This window comes from Rhinopithecus roxellana, chromosome 1 (assembly GCF_007565055.1).
Source record: "Rhinopithecus roxellana isolate Shanxi Qingling chromosome 1, ASM756505v1, whole genome shotgun sequence".
In the NCBI taxonomy this organism is placed as follows: domain Eukaryota; kingdom Metazoa; phylum Chordata; class Mammalia; order Primates; family Cercopithecidae; genus Rhinopithecus; species Rhinopithecus roxellana.
The window spans coordinates 200378212-200394804 of NC_044549.1; the positions used below are offsets into that span (position 1 = coordinate 200378212).

The 16593-nt window shown below is 47.4% G+C and overlaps 1 protein-coding gene across 1 annotated transcript; it reads right to left on the bottom strand.

Moving 5' to 3' along the window:
• Positions 1 to 4690: 4690 nt before the first annotated feature.
• Positions 4691 to 7378, bottom strand: PRSS45P. The gene is made up of 4 exons (XM_010374771.2): positions 7266 to 7378; positions 6470 to 6744; positions 5512 to 5675; positions 4691 to 5183 (listed from the first exon to the last, which is right to left on the bottom strand). Exons 1-4 carry the CDS (start codon positions 7376 to 7378, stop codon positions 4950 to 4952), a joined length of 786 nt encoding a protein of 261 aa, XP_010373073.2. The 3' UTR covers positions 4691 to 4949.
• Positions 7379 to 16593: the final 9215 nt, after the last annotated feature.

Genomic DNA, 16593 nt, shown 5'->3' on the forward strand with positions numbered 1-16593 from the left:
GTGGAGGCAGAGGGGGTGTGGCACCTCCACTGTGCCAAGATTCTAGAACTCATGGATTGTGTGTTTATGACTGTGGGGAGTAGGCATCTGCCCCAGGATTGGGGACCTACCTGGCTGTGGCAGTCACAGGACTCTGAGAAGGAGGCAGTGTGGTCATGGCAAGGCCCTGCCAGGGCCACAAGGTGATGCTGCTGTCAGGAACCTCCCTGGAGTGGTACTCCTGGTGCTCGGCCCATGACAGTGCCTCCTGGGCCCAGTTCTCTGCAGTGTACCCCAGCCTTGGCCTTGAGGGTGCCCCCAGTGCATAGTTCTGAGCCTGTGACAGTACGACATGCTTGGCTCGTGACAGTGCCTGGTGCCTAGCCCATGAGGCACCCTAGTGCCCAGCCCAGGTTTCTTTGTGAACCCCCTCTCATTCCCCCCTGGAGGTGTGGAAACTGAGGCACTGAGAGGAAGATAACTAGTTCCTGTAGTATGTGGTGTGATTGAGGTGGAACTGGAGGTTTCTTTTTTCCCTCAGAGTCTGTATTTTCTTTACTTTTCTTTCTTTTTTTTCTTTTTTCAGACAGGGTCTCACTTTGTCACCATGCTGGAGTGTGATGGTGGTGAGATCATAGCTCATTGCAGCCTCCACCTCCCAGGCTCAAGCAATCCTCCTACCTCAGCCTCCTGAGTAGCTAGGACCACAGGTGTGCACCATCATACCTGGCTAATTTTTTAAAAATTTTTTTAGAGGCGAGGTCTCACTGTGCTGCCCAGGGTGGTCTCAAGCTCCATGGATTACAAGCATGAGCCACTGTGCCCAGCCCAGGGTCTGTATTTTCAAGAGAAGAGCTCCTGGGTTGAGGAAATCTAGGTATGTTTAACCTGGGAAGGTGGCTTCCTGAGAGGAAGCTGCTTGAACACTTGGGTCTTCACGAATCAGCAGAATGAATGACATCTGGGGACACCTCATGACCACTCCCCTGAGGTCTCCCCTCCCAAGGATCCCAGGCTCCTCACACTGTCCACACAGGAAGCTCCTGCTCCACCCTGCAGCCAGTGCTGCCAAGGACATGGAGTGACCAGGTTGTTCACACACTGCTGGGGAGATAAACTGACATGACCACTGTAAACGACTGTTTGGAATCATTTAGCAGAGCAGAAAGTGTGCCTACCCCACAACCCACAGTTCCACTCCTGGCTTCATGCCCTAGAAACTGCACAGATGCAGCAGGACAGGTGCAAGAGACTGTTCACTAGCAGCGCTGTTGGGAAGAGTCCCAGCTGGAAACTACCCAACTGCCATCCAAGGTGCAACAGCTACACAGAATCTTCAGCAGCTGTGAGAATGGATGAGCTGCTGCTACACCTAACTAGATGGTGACTCTCATCACCGTATTCTGAGCGCAAGAAGTCGGATACAGTCTGTGTACTGTATGAAATTCAAAACAGGCAAAACAAACTAATTTACAGATATATGGTAGAAAATCAAGGAAATTATTATCTCTACAATCAGATTCCCTCCAGGGGGAAAGACATAGAAAGGGAAAGGAGAAAGAAAAGAGAAACTTCAGAGAAGAGAAACGCGATCATTCTTCTCTCTTTGCAGAAAATAATTCTTTGGGGGAAACAACCAATCAATAAAACAAAATAGGATGACTGAATAAAAGATCAGGCATATCTGTTATCACAACCAATGTGAATGCATAGAATTCTACGCATAAAATAAAAAGATCCTCATGTTGGGCAGAAAAAAACCCATCCACATACTACTTATTAGAGACACACCAAAAACAAAGCGGCATAAATAAGGTGAAAGTAAAAAGATGTGGCTGGGCTTGGTGGCTCACACCTGCAATCCCAGAACTTTGGGAGGCTGGGGCGGGTGGATGGCTTGAGCCCAGGAGTTCGACACCAGCCTAGCCAACATAGTGAGACCTCGTCTTTACAAAAAATTTTAAAAATTAGCCAGGTGTGGTGGCATGCGCCTGTGGTCCCAGCTACCCGGGAGGCTGAGATTGTGGTGAGCTGAGATCACGCCACTGCGCTGCAGACTGGGCAACAGAATGAGACCCTGTCTCAAAAAATATTAATTTAAAAAATGAGAAATTAATTAAATGTTTAAAAGATAGGCAGAAATATATTTATATGCAAGCCAAAGTGGCAATGGCAATGTTAATCTTTAAAAATGATTCAAGACAAATGATTTAAACAGAAAAAGAAAGCTATTTTGTGTTGAAAAAGGCACAAATTGCAATATGTAACATCATAAAGTTCTGTCCATCAATAAAATAACATCAAACATATGAAACAAAATCAATCAGCAAAACATGAGAAATTGGAAAATCTCTCTTGCAGTGGGAGAGTCTTCTCCAACTCACTCTGTCCTTGAGAGATGGAATAGCTATACAACTATTAATAAAATAATACTAATAATTAGAGCAATACATTATTTAAAAACCTTATTGGGTGTGCCCAAGCAAATTTATAACCTTAAAGATGTTTATTATTGAATAACAGAGAATGAAAATAAATGACCTAAATACTCCAATCAAAAAACTGTAAAAAGTAGAAAAGAAACCAGAGGAAAATCTGAAGGAAAAAAAGTACAAAATATAAAATTGTACCTTAATCAATTAGAAGAACCGCCAAAATTAAGAATGAACTCTGATCTGGATCTTTGAAAAAACAAGTAATGTTACATGGGACAAAGGGCATGTTTTCTACTGGTAGGGTGTAACCCACTAAGATAATACAGCAGGCATGAACCCTGTATTCCTCACAACACAGCTTTGAAACATAGAAAGGAAGAATTGTGCAAGAAGAAACAGACAAATTCTTAATTTTTGCAGTAAACTTCTTAGAAATCAACAAATTATGTAGCCGTAAAATATGTCAGGTGTTGAGATAATTTGAATAACACAATCAACAAGCCTGATCCAATCAGTTATGCCTCAAACTTTGTTCTAAAACACACACTTTTAACTTTTAGGTTCGGGAGTACATGTGCAGGTTTGTTACTTAAGTAAACTTGTGTCACGGGGGTTTTTTGTACAGATTATTTCATCACCCAGATACTATGCCTTGGATCCAACAGTGATTTTTTCTGCTCCTCTCCCTCCTCTCTTAGATCACTAAAACCAAGGAGACCCCAGGAACAATGCTGCTGTTGTTCCCCTCTATGTGTCCATGTGTTCTCATCATTTAGCTCCCACTTATAAGTGAGAACATATGGTATTTGGTTTTCTGTTCCTGCATTAATTTGCTAAGGATAATGGCCTCCAGCTCCATCCATTTTCCTGCAAAAGACATATCTCATTCTTTTTTATGGCTGCATAGTATTCCACAGTGTTTGTGTAACACCTTTTCTTTATCCAGCGTCATTGATGGGCCTTTAGGTTGATTCCATGTCTTGGCTCTTGTGAATAGTGTTGCAATGAACAATTGTGAAAACACACACTTTCATTTCAGACGCACAAGTAACACTCACTAAGACTAACCAAATACTAAGCCACAAATAAAACCTCAAAAAATTCAAAAATGCAGAAATAATTAAATTCATATTCAGTCGTGCATCACTTAATGACAGGGATACAGTGTGAGAAATGCATTGTTAGGCAATTTCATCACCATGCAAACATAAGACTGTGCTTACACACGCCTAGATGGTACATATATATTTTTATGTATATGTATTTTTTCATCAGGAAAACCAAATGTCCCAGCACCATTACTGAATATCGCTCATTTCCCTTACTTGTCTGCAATGCCACTATCAAGTACCATATATCAGTTTTCTATATATGCTCCATTATAATCTTATGGAGTGGTTATAAACCACTCTTGTATATGTGGTCTGTAATCGACTGAAATGTCATTATGTGGCATATGACTGTAGTGATATAGAGAAAAAGAAACTCTCATTCCTCCCTAGAACTAACCACCAGGAAATTAATTAACACCCTTCTATATAACTCTTGGGCTAAATAAGAAATATACTGTGAAATTATAAGCAATACAGAAATGAATGACAATGAGGCCAGTGCGTATCAAATCCTGTGAAATATGGCTAAAGTGGGACTCAGAGGAAAATTTACAGAATTAACTGAAAATACTAGAACACAAGGAAGTCTAAAATAATGAACTAAGCACACTACTCAAGAGGTTACAAAAAGAGCAATAAAATAACCACGTGGAGGCATCCACTTCTCATTTTGGTATATTTTTTTCTACTTTTTTTCTTAAAAAAAAAAAAAGATTATGAGCAATATTTTTTAAGAAAAAAATGTAGAAGAAAATAAACCAAAATGAGAAGCAGATGTCTCTACGTGGTGGGACTCCAGGGGAAGTCTCCTTTCTTTAGGTTCAACTATGTTTTCTAATTTTCTACAATAAACATGCACTACTTTTATAATCCGTTTAAAAAAAAGAAAGAACGCTGCTTTTGGAGTACTATCGTGAGTCACTCCTACTGCAGCCTAAAAGCCTGCATGTTTCAACTGTTCTCTTAACAGCATGCCTACTTTACAGACAAGGAAACTGAGGTCACAGGCCCAGACCTTTTTCTTAAGCCCCAGCACTAATGATACAGCAAAAACCAGCAGTCGCCACTCCAGAGAGGCTCCTGGCAGACTTAATTCCAGGAAGCTCTGCCATCCCACCCACGACCAACCTCCAGGACTACCCCAGAAAAGAGAAAAGAGTCAGCTCAAGTTTGCACATGTTTAATCCCTGCTCTCCTGGTCCCAGATTCCAGAATCCTTCCAGGCTGTACTTCCCTTCTCCTGCTCACCCAAGGCCTGGTCATCCACCACACTTCTCACCAGGATGCCAAAGCCAGACCCATTCTCCCAGGGGTTACTCTTCCCCACCCTGGCTCTTGTTGAAGATGGACACATGACCTTGGTCAAACCTCCATCTGGCCCCATTCAGCAAAGGCAAGGCAGGAAGAGGAAGGGGTAGGGAGGTCAGAAGCCCATCTGGGGCTGCAGCAGCCAGCACAGGAACAGGAGGCAGGCAGAGGCACAGGGACCTGAGAAGGCTCCATTGCTCATTTGCTTCTTGATCCATTTGGTGTATTTGGTGACGCGGGTATACACGCCTGGATTCTGTGCCTTGGCGCAGGCCTTTTCCCAGGACAACACCCCAGCCAGAATCCATCTGCCCTCAACTTCACAAGCCAATGGCCCTCCAGAATCCCCCTAGGCAAAAAGAGAGGAGTGATGGAGGCTGTGGGTCCAGCTGGGCCTGCGGGGCCCTGGGGACCCATGCCCACCCTCTGAGCTCTGCTGGGAGGGTTTTCACTTCCCCAGGGCCTCACTACTTGGGGGCCTCTTTTGGCTCCTCAGCTGGGACCCATACCCCAGAACCGGGGCAAAAGTCAGCATCACGGGGAAGGAAGACAGGAACAGAGCACCGCCAGGTGATGGTGACAGAGGGAGGCCGGGCCAACCCCGCCCCAGGGAACTGCCTCCACCCGGGAGTGGTTCCCAACAGAAGTGGAGCTACCAGAACCTCCCAGAAACTCACATAGCACAAGTTTTCTCCATAATTAGTGGCACAGATCATGTCCCCCAGGACAAGGGGGACAACTGGGGGAAAGAAGGACTTCTTGTGGTAATGCTGGTCACACCTCTTGTTGTCCATGATAAACACCTCAGCCTCCTGCAGCTCTGGGGTCAGCGTGGAGTTGGCTGTGGAGCCCAGGAGGGTGAGCAGTGACCTCTCACTTCACCCAATCCTGACCTCTGTCCAGGGTCCTGTCCCCTTCACTCTGGAGACTCAGCCCAGCCACCCCCTGTCATACCTCCACGCCCTCCCCTCCTTTACTGGCCCCTCCCCCTGCAGTGCAGGCCTTGTCTGAGAAGTCCCCGCCCTCAAAGGCTCTGAGTCCAGATCCCCTTCTTGGGAAACTTCTGCTTCTGAACCAAGCCAGCCATAACTCAAGTCTCATTGCAGCTGCTTCCAATCTGGTGCCCAGCCCCACGCGGCTTCCCTGCAGACTGTCAGCTCTGCTGGCATGGCCGCTTTCTCCACCTTCATTAACACTCGCTCCTCCTCCAGGGCCTCAAGGCAGTCCCTCTGCCCGGAGCTCATTCCGGATCCCTCCCAGCTGGATCTCAAGACCACCAGACAAGAACTTTGCCTTGTTTTCCTCAGCCTGTGCCCACACCCACACCCAATCATGACTTCCCTCCAGACAGGGCATGCATTTCTAATCCCAAGGGCTGGCTGCTGACACTCAAAGTGTGTCAAGTGAATGAATGAGTGAATGCCCAGTTCTGAGCTTCTGTAAGACACAGATGGTCATGCCCAGCCCAGGCACTACCAGGCCTGAATGAGGTGTCCACATAAACAGTGACAATGGTCACCACATGAGGAGTGATCCTAACACATTCAGAGAACCAGGTCCAGCAGGGAAGGCCCCAGAAGGAAAGGAGTGTGCTCTCGGTGGTACCGCACCCACCTCCCATCCCATCCTGCTCACCTGAAAAGCGCTGCTTAACCTGGCTCCAGCCAGTCACCCAACACTGTGTCCCAACCTTCAGGTTGAAGTTGGGTTCCGGGAGGCAGATGGGCTGCACATACTCACTGAAGGTGACAGGTGTTTGAAGGTGAACAAGGGCAATGTCACCCATGATGAAGGTCCGGCCCCAGTACTTGGGGTGCATAATGATGTCCCTCACAGGGACCTGGACGGTCCTGCTGAAGTTCATGGGCTGCAGCTTGGAGGTGCCAAGCACCACTGAGTACTCTTTGGTGCTGTGGGAGACAGAGAGCCCCACTTGGTAGGTATCAGACTCCCAAGCAGGAACACACTCCTACCCTACTCCTGCGGGGACGCAGCCCTACCCCCTTAGCAGGAGTCCTGCCTCCACCCCATCTGCCTAATCTAGCCTGAGGGCACCGAAGTTCGGAGAGCTGCCTGCCTCCTCATTCATCATTCAAACTGATTCAAGGTGGCCTGGTCTGTGTGCTGTGCGTGCAGGTGTGGAAGTGTTGGTGTACACATATGCTCTCATGTGTGATGGGGTAGGGGGCATGTTCTGGGTTTTCCTGTTGCTCAGTTGAGGGTGCAATCTTTGTTGCCTGGGGCTCCTGCCCTAGCTCAGTCCCTGGTCCCCAGGAGACCCCGAGCACAATTCTCACCTATCCCAGATGCCCTTCCCACTTCCTCCCTCCCTCCCTCCCTCCCACACTGTTTCACTCAGGAAATGAGGAAGCTGAACTGGGCCCATGGTAGCTCGTGGTCTCCAAGCCCTGGACATATGGGCCACACTCACCCTTGGATGCAGTGGGCCGCAGTCACCACCCAGCTGGGGTCAATGACGGCCCCTCCACACACGTGCTCATTTTCCATCCGGAGGCTCACCTCCCAGGGCCAATGGCGGGTCATTTCCAAATCCTCCGACCACCAGGGCTCACCACAAACTTCAGGAAGAAGTGTGCCGGGGAGACACAGCAACCACATAGAGAAGGATGAGAAAGACTGAGACCTAGACGCCCTACAGGGCCAATGTGCACAAAGCTGTAAAGTCAGGGCCTCTTCCCATTTCAGAGATAGGGAGAGTGAGGGTGAGAGAAGGGCAGTGGCCTCTGCCCAAGAGCTTGATGGAAAGTGACAATGACAGAGGTAAAAAGCATCAAGGCAGACACATGGAGAGAGAGAGATTCTGAGTCCCAGGGAGCCTTCAGCCCAGGACCTCAAAACAAAGGCAAGCAGAGAAGGAGCCCCAAGGCAAGAAATGCGTTTTCTTGCATCTGGGGAAGTTCCTCCACCACTTCTGAAAAGCTATAATGCTTGCTGCATTTCTTAGATGCAGAAGGCCTCTGTCCCCCACACTGCTCAGAGTCAAGAGAAGCTCCTGACTTCTGTGTCAGAAGTTTTCACATTGAATATTCAAAGTGCCAGCAGGGAGACCCCAGAGGCCCCCTCACTCACAGGCCACACACTCAGTCTGCACACAGTTCTATCAGTCACGTTATATGGTTGTATGAACGTATGAAGAAACACAGATGCAAGCATTCTAAATAGTAGCTAACATTGTATTTTTAAAAAATCAATGCACCATGATGATTAAGGATTGGCCCAGGAGTGCAAGGCTGGTTCCACATTAGAAGAATTCTCAGTGGATTCTCCACATAAAAGGCTCTAACAATCTGAAGACAGAAAGACCATGTGCTTTCCTCCATGGACACAGAAAAAGGCATTTGAAAAATTTAACACATATTTATGACTTACAAAAAAACCCCTCTTATTAAACTAGAAATAGACGGAAAATCCTTAACTTTACAAAAGTTAGATATACCCCAAACTTACAACAAACATCATACAACACTAAAGAACAGGCAGAAAAGAACCTATCCCACCAGAGACCAGGAATAAGGACACTTTGTGGAAGGAGGGCAGAGGAAATAATTGAGAGAACGCAAGGGGGCTGCTGGGTGCTGGTTTAGCCTACTTTTCTTTTGTTTTTTTTTTTTTTTTTTTTGAGACAGGGTCTCGCTCTATCACCCAGGCTGCAGTGCAGTGTCACTGCTCACTGCAGTCTTGACCTCCCAGGCTCAAGCGATCCTCTCACCTCAGCCTCCCGAGTCACTGGGACTACAGGCGGTTGCCACGACACCTGGCTAATTTTTTAATAATTTTTTATAGACACAGTCTTGCTATGTTGCCAGGGCTGGTCTCAAACTCCTGGGCTCAAGCAATCCTCACACTTCAGCCTCTCTACATACTTATTCTACTTTTTAACCTGGGTGGTGATGACACAGGTGTGCTCACTGTGTGACAGTTCCTTCAGCTGGACCTTCATAATTTGTGCTTTTTGGAATGCATATAATACTTCAATAAAACAATTTCCTTTTAAAAACGATAATGTTTTTCTATCCCAGCACAACCAACTAGAAAATATACTGAAGTAAGATATGTTTTCAGCAGCAAAAAAATGCTAAAGTTCATAGAATTAACTTACCTAACACCACATAAGACTCCTGTGGTAATAAATTTAAAACTCTAATAAAGGACACAGAAAATGATCAGCATAAATGGCAAGACAATCCCTGCTTTTAAAAGAACAGTTAAGGCCTGGCGCGGTGGCTTATGCCTGTAATCCCAGCACTTTGGGAAGCGGAGGCAAGCAGATCACGAGGTCAAGAGTTCGAGACCAGCCTGGCCAACAAGTGAAACCCCGTCTCTACCAAAAATACAAAAAAATTAGCTGGGTGTGGTGGCGGATGCCTGTAATCCCAACTACTCAGGAGGCTGAGGCAGGAGAATTGCTTGAACCCGGGGGCCAGAGGTTGCAGTGAGCTGAGATCACACCACTGCACTCCAGCCTGGGCAATAGTGCAAGATTCTGTCTCAAAAAAAAAAGAAAAAAAAAGAAAGAAAAAAAGACAGCTAAATATTTTAGATGTAATTTTTCCAAAATTAATCTATAAATTCATTTTGTAAGTTAGAATTTTTAAGAAACTTGATAAACTTATTCTGAAACTGAAACAGAAAAATAAAGTTCTATGAATAGCTCAGTCTTTGAAAAAGCACAGCAAAGAAGGGCCATTTGTCCTAGCAGATATTAAGACACATGTAAAAGCCATAATAATAAAAACAATGTGGTACTGTCACAAGGACAGACAATGGAAAGTGACAACGGAAAAGAATAGAAAACTTGAGATTGTTCCATGTGCTGCACAAACTTGATGTAAATAAAGGAGCCACCACAATCAGTGGGTAAAAGAAGGACTGTTAAGTACGTGGTGTTGGGAAAACTGGCTCAATATAAGAGAAATAAGAAAACCAAAACTGGATTCCTTACTAATAGCACTTGAAGATCTAAAGGTGAAAGGTAAAACTGTAAAATTAATAAATCATATGACATCAGGTAGGAAAGGACTCCTTAAAACCTCAAACACAAAACATAAAGCATAAACTGATTAACCTGATTATATCAAAATCGAGGGGTTTTGCCCCGGGAACAAAGTTAACAGACAGAGGACAGATAGGGAGGAAATATTTGCAATATCTAAAATGAACACAAGACTTTTATTAGAAATATGCAAGAAACTTTAGGAAACCAACAAGAAAAAAAACCAAAGGTAATAGGCAAAGGATAGAGACAAGCAATTTATTAGAAGAGGAAACTCAAGAAGCCAACAATATATTGAGACATGACCAAACTCATCAGTAATGAGAAAAATGAAAATTAAATCAATAAGTGATTTTTTAATCTATTAGATTGGCAAAAAATGTAAAAGCAGGATCACACTAAGGGTTGGTAGGTCTGTGCCAACCTATACACCTTCATGCACTGCTGAAGTAGGAGTCTGAAGAACTGACCACATTAGAATATGGATGGTAGATAAAAGTATGGTATCAATGTACACTTTTGAAGTTGTTAAGTGTACTGTTGTTATGGAAGAGAATATTCTTAGAAAATACATACCAAAGTATTTAGCAATAAAGAGCCATGCTGTATGTTACCCTCCACTGATTCTGAAAAAAATTATATATGTGTGTGTGTTCCTTGTACTACTTGTATTTTTGCAGTGTTTTGTAAGTTTAAAATTATTTCCAAATTTAAAAAATGTCTTAATGAGGCTGAATTAAAAGAGGGGAGAACAAAAAGAGATACAGACAACATACCATTTATGTAAATTTAAAATACATGCACACAAGACAGCAATATGTGTTTTTACAAGAGCACACACAAACAGAATGATCCCCCAGAAAGATGAAGCGGGTGGAGAAGGGGGAATGGGAGTGGAGCCTGGACAGAAACAAGGATAACTAACTTAATCCATCAGTCATCCAATCTATAATGAATCAAGGTAGAGTTCTGGCAGGACCAATGAGAATGGAGGCCTATAAACTGAAGAACAGGAGTAACCCAACTCTCCATGCCTAAAGTGTAAGGAAAAAGACAGGAAACCCAGAAGAGCTGGGCTCTGCTGACGCTGCCACAAGGCCCAGGAAGCTCTATCTGCAACTGAACGGCTTAGAGCTTGAAAGGTTTTGTGTGCAAAAGGGTCTGAGATGAGGCCTGGGCAGAATTCCAAGAGGCTCAGCATTCCTACAGCAGGCCAAGATCCTCTTTCCTCTAGACTGTTAGGTCTGTATATTCTGGTAGCTGCAGGCTGTTCTTTAGAAAACAGACCCCTTAGACCAAATGCCTGTTTCCTACAGACCCAGAACCACTGTCTATGTGACTCCCTTCAGACATACCCTCCCAAGAGCTTCAGCTTTTCCTGCAGCAGGATCTCACCCTACCTACCTGGATTGGTTGTGTCCTGTTTATAACCTGGAGGAGAAAAGAGGGACAGAGATGAAGCAAGCATTCATGACAGAATGACAGCAAAGATGTGCGTTTTAAAATTAGTTCATTCATTCATTCACCAAATAGGTCCTAATCTCTCACTCTGTTTCCAGCCTGGAGCCAGAGGCCAGGGAGACAGAGGCATGTCAAATAGAGCCTACTCTCAAGGAATACAGTGTCCAGCAGCATGGACAGAGGTAAATACACAACCACCTGCATGAGATCAGTGCAGGGACAGGGCGGCAGGCTTCAGGGGACCCCAGAAGAACTGGTGGACAGAAAAGACCACTTCAGTGGTAGGAGGGCTTACTGTGCCAGGTGTTAAAGATGAGAAGGTGAAACAGAAATGAAAAGTGATCATCACATTCATTGCAGGAGGAACTTCGTCCTGTATGCCAGAGACTCCAGAGGAAGAGAGGCAAGGCCTGTGATGGCAAGAGATGAGCCAGGGGAGGAGAGTCAGGCATTAGTCATGAAGGCCTCGAAAGCTGAGCCAAGAAGCCAGGTGAGACCCTCTGGGAAAAGGGAGATCAACAGAGGTATGACTGAGCCAGGCTTGTATTGTGAAAGCAGTATAGATATTAGACAGGAAGATGACAAGACTGAGGGCACTGAGATCCCACCAGAGGCTCTGCGGAACCAAGGCAAGAAATGAGGAGGTCTGAATGAGGAAGTGGCTGTGAGAACAGACACGGTGAGCTGTGTGGGGGACTTAGGCACATGGGTGGGTCTAGGATCACACCCCAGTTTCTGGTTTTGGAGAAAAGTGCCTGCCATCCACTTAGTTAGGAAACAATGAGAGAAGCCAGTTGGCAGGAAGAAGAAGACTTCAGCATTGACCCCAAGGGGTTGAGATGTTTCTAGGTCTTTCAGGTAGAGAGGTCCAGGAGGCAGCTGCACATCCAGACATGTTTTATGAGGCACCATCACATAAATGGCAGCTCAAGTGAGTTCACCCAGTGAGCAGTTAAGAGGGGAGGAGCAGGAAAAAGAGAGCAGCTTAGGGGGCACGAACACGTCAGGGAGGAACATGTCTGTGGCATGGGACAGACACAGAGGAGAGGGGGAGTTACCCTTGAGGTAGAGGAGAATCAGGAGACTGCAGAAAATGAAAGAGGAGGGAGTGGTACAAAGGTCAGGCATGATCAGGGTGGAGACAGCCCAGGAAAGAGCTAAGGGTTAAGTGGGGAGCGAGGAGGCACTGGTGGGAAGCATGGAGTGAAGACAATTGGGAGGTCTGGCAGTGCAGAGGCAAGAGATGGGGGAGGAAAATCAGCAAAGCGAAAACAAGAGGGTACCTATGAGAGAGGATGGTGGAGGGAGTGTCGTACAGGAAGAGCCCACACAGCAGGGCACAGGTGAGCCGCTGGCCCTGCACCAGAAGCAGGTCTCTCTGACTCCTAAAGAAGTCGGTGAGGGTGGTGCTGAGCAATCCAGCTTGGAGGAGCCCCTGTGGGTTTGGGGATTGGGTTCAGGAAGACAGCACCTGAATCCCGTGTTTTCTGAGGGAATGATGGGCTGCTAGGGAGGCAAGCTGGGTTGGAATAGAGGATCCGGGAAGAAGGTGAATTTTAGAATACTCCTGTAGTGGATGGGGACCAAGAATTTTCCTGGGCCAAAGAGCATATCCAAGTGGGGTCTCCAGTGGGGCTCAGCTCCGTAGGAAGATCACAGCCGGGGGTGGAGGGGGAGCCTATGAGAGGCCTGAGGGCGGCTCGGTTGGTAGGGACATTAGCCACGGTGTCCAGACTGGGAGCGAAGGAAAAGACTGACAGTGGAGAAGAGAAGGCAGGGGTCCCCCACAACGCTGGTCCAAGGGGCTGTAGGACACGTGTGGCCTGACGGAGGAGGCCAGAGGGGGCAGGAGTTTGAGATCCTGGAATTGCCCTAGCGAGGTCCTGGGAGCGAGTAGTAGAGGAAAGCTGATCGAGGGGTGCGTGGGCCGCAAAAATCCCCGACCCAGGAGTAGGCAGCCACACCCAAGGGGCAGTCCCCCGCCTCCAAGGCCAGGCACGGAGCCGGAGGCAGAGCAGGGCTGGGGGCCCGGGAGAAGGAAGGTAGAGCTGCGGAGGAGCGCCCACCTCACCCCAGCTCAGCGGCAGCAGAAGAAGCAGCGGCAGCAGGACGTGGCGGCTCAGGACCAAGGGCCTGGAAGTTCCGGGCCCCACGCGGAGGCTCAACAGCGAGACGGCCATGAGGCTGGGGAGGTGCCACCTGGCGGCTGCGGAGACGGTTCCCGAGAGCCCGCACGTGCCTGGCGTCGGCACACGTGACCGCACTGTAGCACGTGATGGCACCGGAACTCCTGACAGCTCCCCACAAAACTGACGCATTTCCCTCGCCTCCACCTCCCGCCTGTTCTTGAGGAGCCCTGTGTCTGTGATTGCTCCCAGCGTGGCGGGCCTCATGAAAGCACCCCCAAGGGTTTTAAGTTGGTGACAATGCCCCGAGAACCTGGCCGGTGAAGGTGCACCACATCCCTGGACTACTAATGGCATCTTGTTGCCCAGCCTCTGACTACACCCTTGATTCCCTGGGCCCAGTGCACTGGAGAGTTTCACAATTACTCTTGCTTTGAGAATCTGGAAAGATGGCGAAAGCACAAATAAGGAAAAGAACGGTAAGGATATGGAATCAGAGAAGATGTATTTGAAAAAGTGGTATTTGAGCTGGATCTAAGACCACTATAAAATAAGGACTCTTGGGGGAGACCAGAGAAAGGAAACGCATGTGTCCTCTTCCACAGACAACCAGTAAGATCGTGGCAGCTAAAAGGAATGGGGTGGTTTGTGCCAGGCCTTGGGCTTCCACAGGGATTTTTTGCAGAAGATGCTGTCTTTGGATCTGCTAGGTATGGCAGAGATTGGGAGGTGATCAGCTAGACTTGGAGCCACATTCCCTCCCCAGCCTGGCACTTAAGTGGGTCCGCATGAATAGAGGTGATGTGTCCCACTTCCATGCCAAGGCAGTCAACAGGAGGTTGCCTTTTCTATTCTTGTTAATGCAGAGCATTGCTTCTCAAAGTGAGGTCTCCAGACCAGCAGTATTAGCATCAGCCAGGAACTTAGAAATGGACATTCTTTAGGTCTTTTGGGTAAATGTACATTCTTTTAAGGTCTTTCTACCTGAAAGACAGAGAATGTAGGCCCCATCCCAGACCTACAGGATTGAAAACTCCAGGGGTGGAACCAGGAACCAGGAATCTGCAATTTTGTTTTAAGAGATGAGGTTTTCTGGCCGGGCGCGGTGGCTCAAGCCTGTAAAATCCCAGCACTTTGGGAGGCCGAGACGGGCGGATCACGAGGTTAGGAGATCAAGACCATCCTGGCTAACACGGTGAAACCCCGTCTCTACTAAAAAAAAATACAAAAATCTAGCCGGGCGAGGTGGCGGGCGCCTGTAGTCCCAGCTACTCAGGAGGCTGAGGCAGGAGAATGGCGGGAACCCGGGAGGCGGAGCTTGCAGTAAGCTGAGATCCGGCCACTGCACTCCAGCAGCCTGGGCGATAGAGCAAGACTCCGTCTCAAAAAAGAAAAAAAAAAAAAAAAAAAAAGAGAGATGAGGTTTCCTCCTGTTCCCCAGGCTGGAGGGCAGTGGTGTGATTACAGGCACAGGCCACCATCCCCAGTTAATTTTTTTTGAGAGACATGTTACATGCTCAGGCTGGTCTCAAGCTCTTGGCCTCAAGGGATCCTCCTGCCTTAGTCTCCCAAGTAGCTGGCATTATAGGGATGAGCCACTGTACGGCCAGTAATCTGTATTTCACAAGCCTTAGGGGATTCTGATGCAGGTAAAGCGTTAACTATAGGACTGAGAGCAAGCCACAAGATGGAGAAAGCTATCTGCTGACCAAGAACACTGTAATGGGATGTTCTAGGAAAAAAAATTTGTTTTATTAATCTATGAATAAATTAGTGGTTTCTTAAAGCAGGTGGTGCTATATTCATTAAGAAACTGGGTTTGATGTAAGCTCTCAGTCTCTCGGCCTCAGCCTTTCTCAGGCAACAGAAGGGACTGATACAGACTGTCCACTGAAGCCCACCCATACCTGGGGGTTAAACATTCAACCCTAGAAGGGCAAAGGGCAAGAGGTTTGGAGGGGGTTGATCAGCAGCTAGACAGAGAGACTCCAGGACACCAGACTTTGTAATGAGAGGAGAGAACCTATGTATACTACAGTGAATCTCTCTTGCCCTTCTCCCAATGGGATCGCATCTTTGGTAGCCAAGTGGGAGGGAGCAGCAAGGAGAAGCAGTAGATGAAGAGAAATATTTCTCACACCCGAACTTCACTCCTGGGCCCAGTTCCAGTGTCTCTTGATCCCCTATCCCTAACTGTAGAGACTGTTAAACTCAACTACAGAGCTCCCTGCAGAGATGCTGATGGCTATAACAGGCATACAGGGAACAAGACCCATTGGCTAAAACCATCCCTAGAGCTCATGTCTGAGGAGGCAGGGCCTCACCTGTCCTTCTACATTTTAGTAAGAACCATAAATAGCTTCCTTAGTTAAATGGGAAGCCAGTTCTCTATAGAGTATGTTATATTCAACCAAACTCCCCAGTGAGCAGAGCTTCAGAAACAGGAGACTCTCCAAACATTTATTCAGTTGATTTCTGAAAACTCCACACTCCGTAACTGCCTCAACACAACTTGTGGTGTCCCTGAAAGTGGCCACTAGGGCACTGAGGAAGGGGATGCCAATAATGGGTTGCTCCAAAAGAACTAGTGTGGCAGAGGCTGTCCACTGGCAGATGGATCCACACTGGGCTGCAGGGGATCTTCTCCCAGCCCCAGACAGTGGAGCCAGAGTGGAAGTCCCAGGCCTCACACCTCTGCAGGGACCTGGTAACGCCTCCTTCACTCTCTCTGAGCAATCACCCAGCTGGCTGGTTTCACAGAGTCTCAGGTGGGAGCCCTGAAACCAGAACCACGTTGAACGCTTGCTTCACCATTGATGTCTCTTCTTTGATAGGTGTTCCCCCAGATATTGATGAGTCACCGTGGCCCACCTGGCAGGGCGGCTGGCCCTCTAGCTGCAGTCAGTTCACTCCCTCTTTCCCACCAGCCAGCGCACAGCCCTGGTGCAGGCGTGGCTGAGGAAAGTGACCAGAGCACCAGGCAGGGGCATGTTCCAGGCCCCAGTCTCCCTGCCATGCTCTATTGTATGGATCTCCAGAGGGTCCATGGATTCCAACTGGGATTTGCAGAAAGGGCATTGGGAAGGAGTGGGAGGTTGGTCAGAGAAGACACCTAAGTGTGAGACTCAGAAACAGCAGAAGAGTGGAATGGGGTCTGA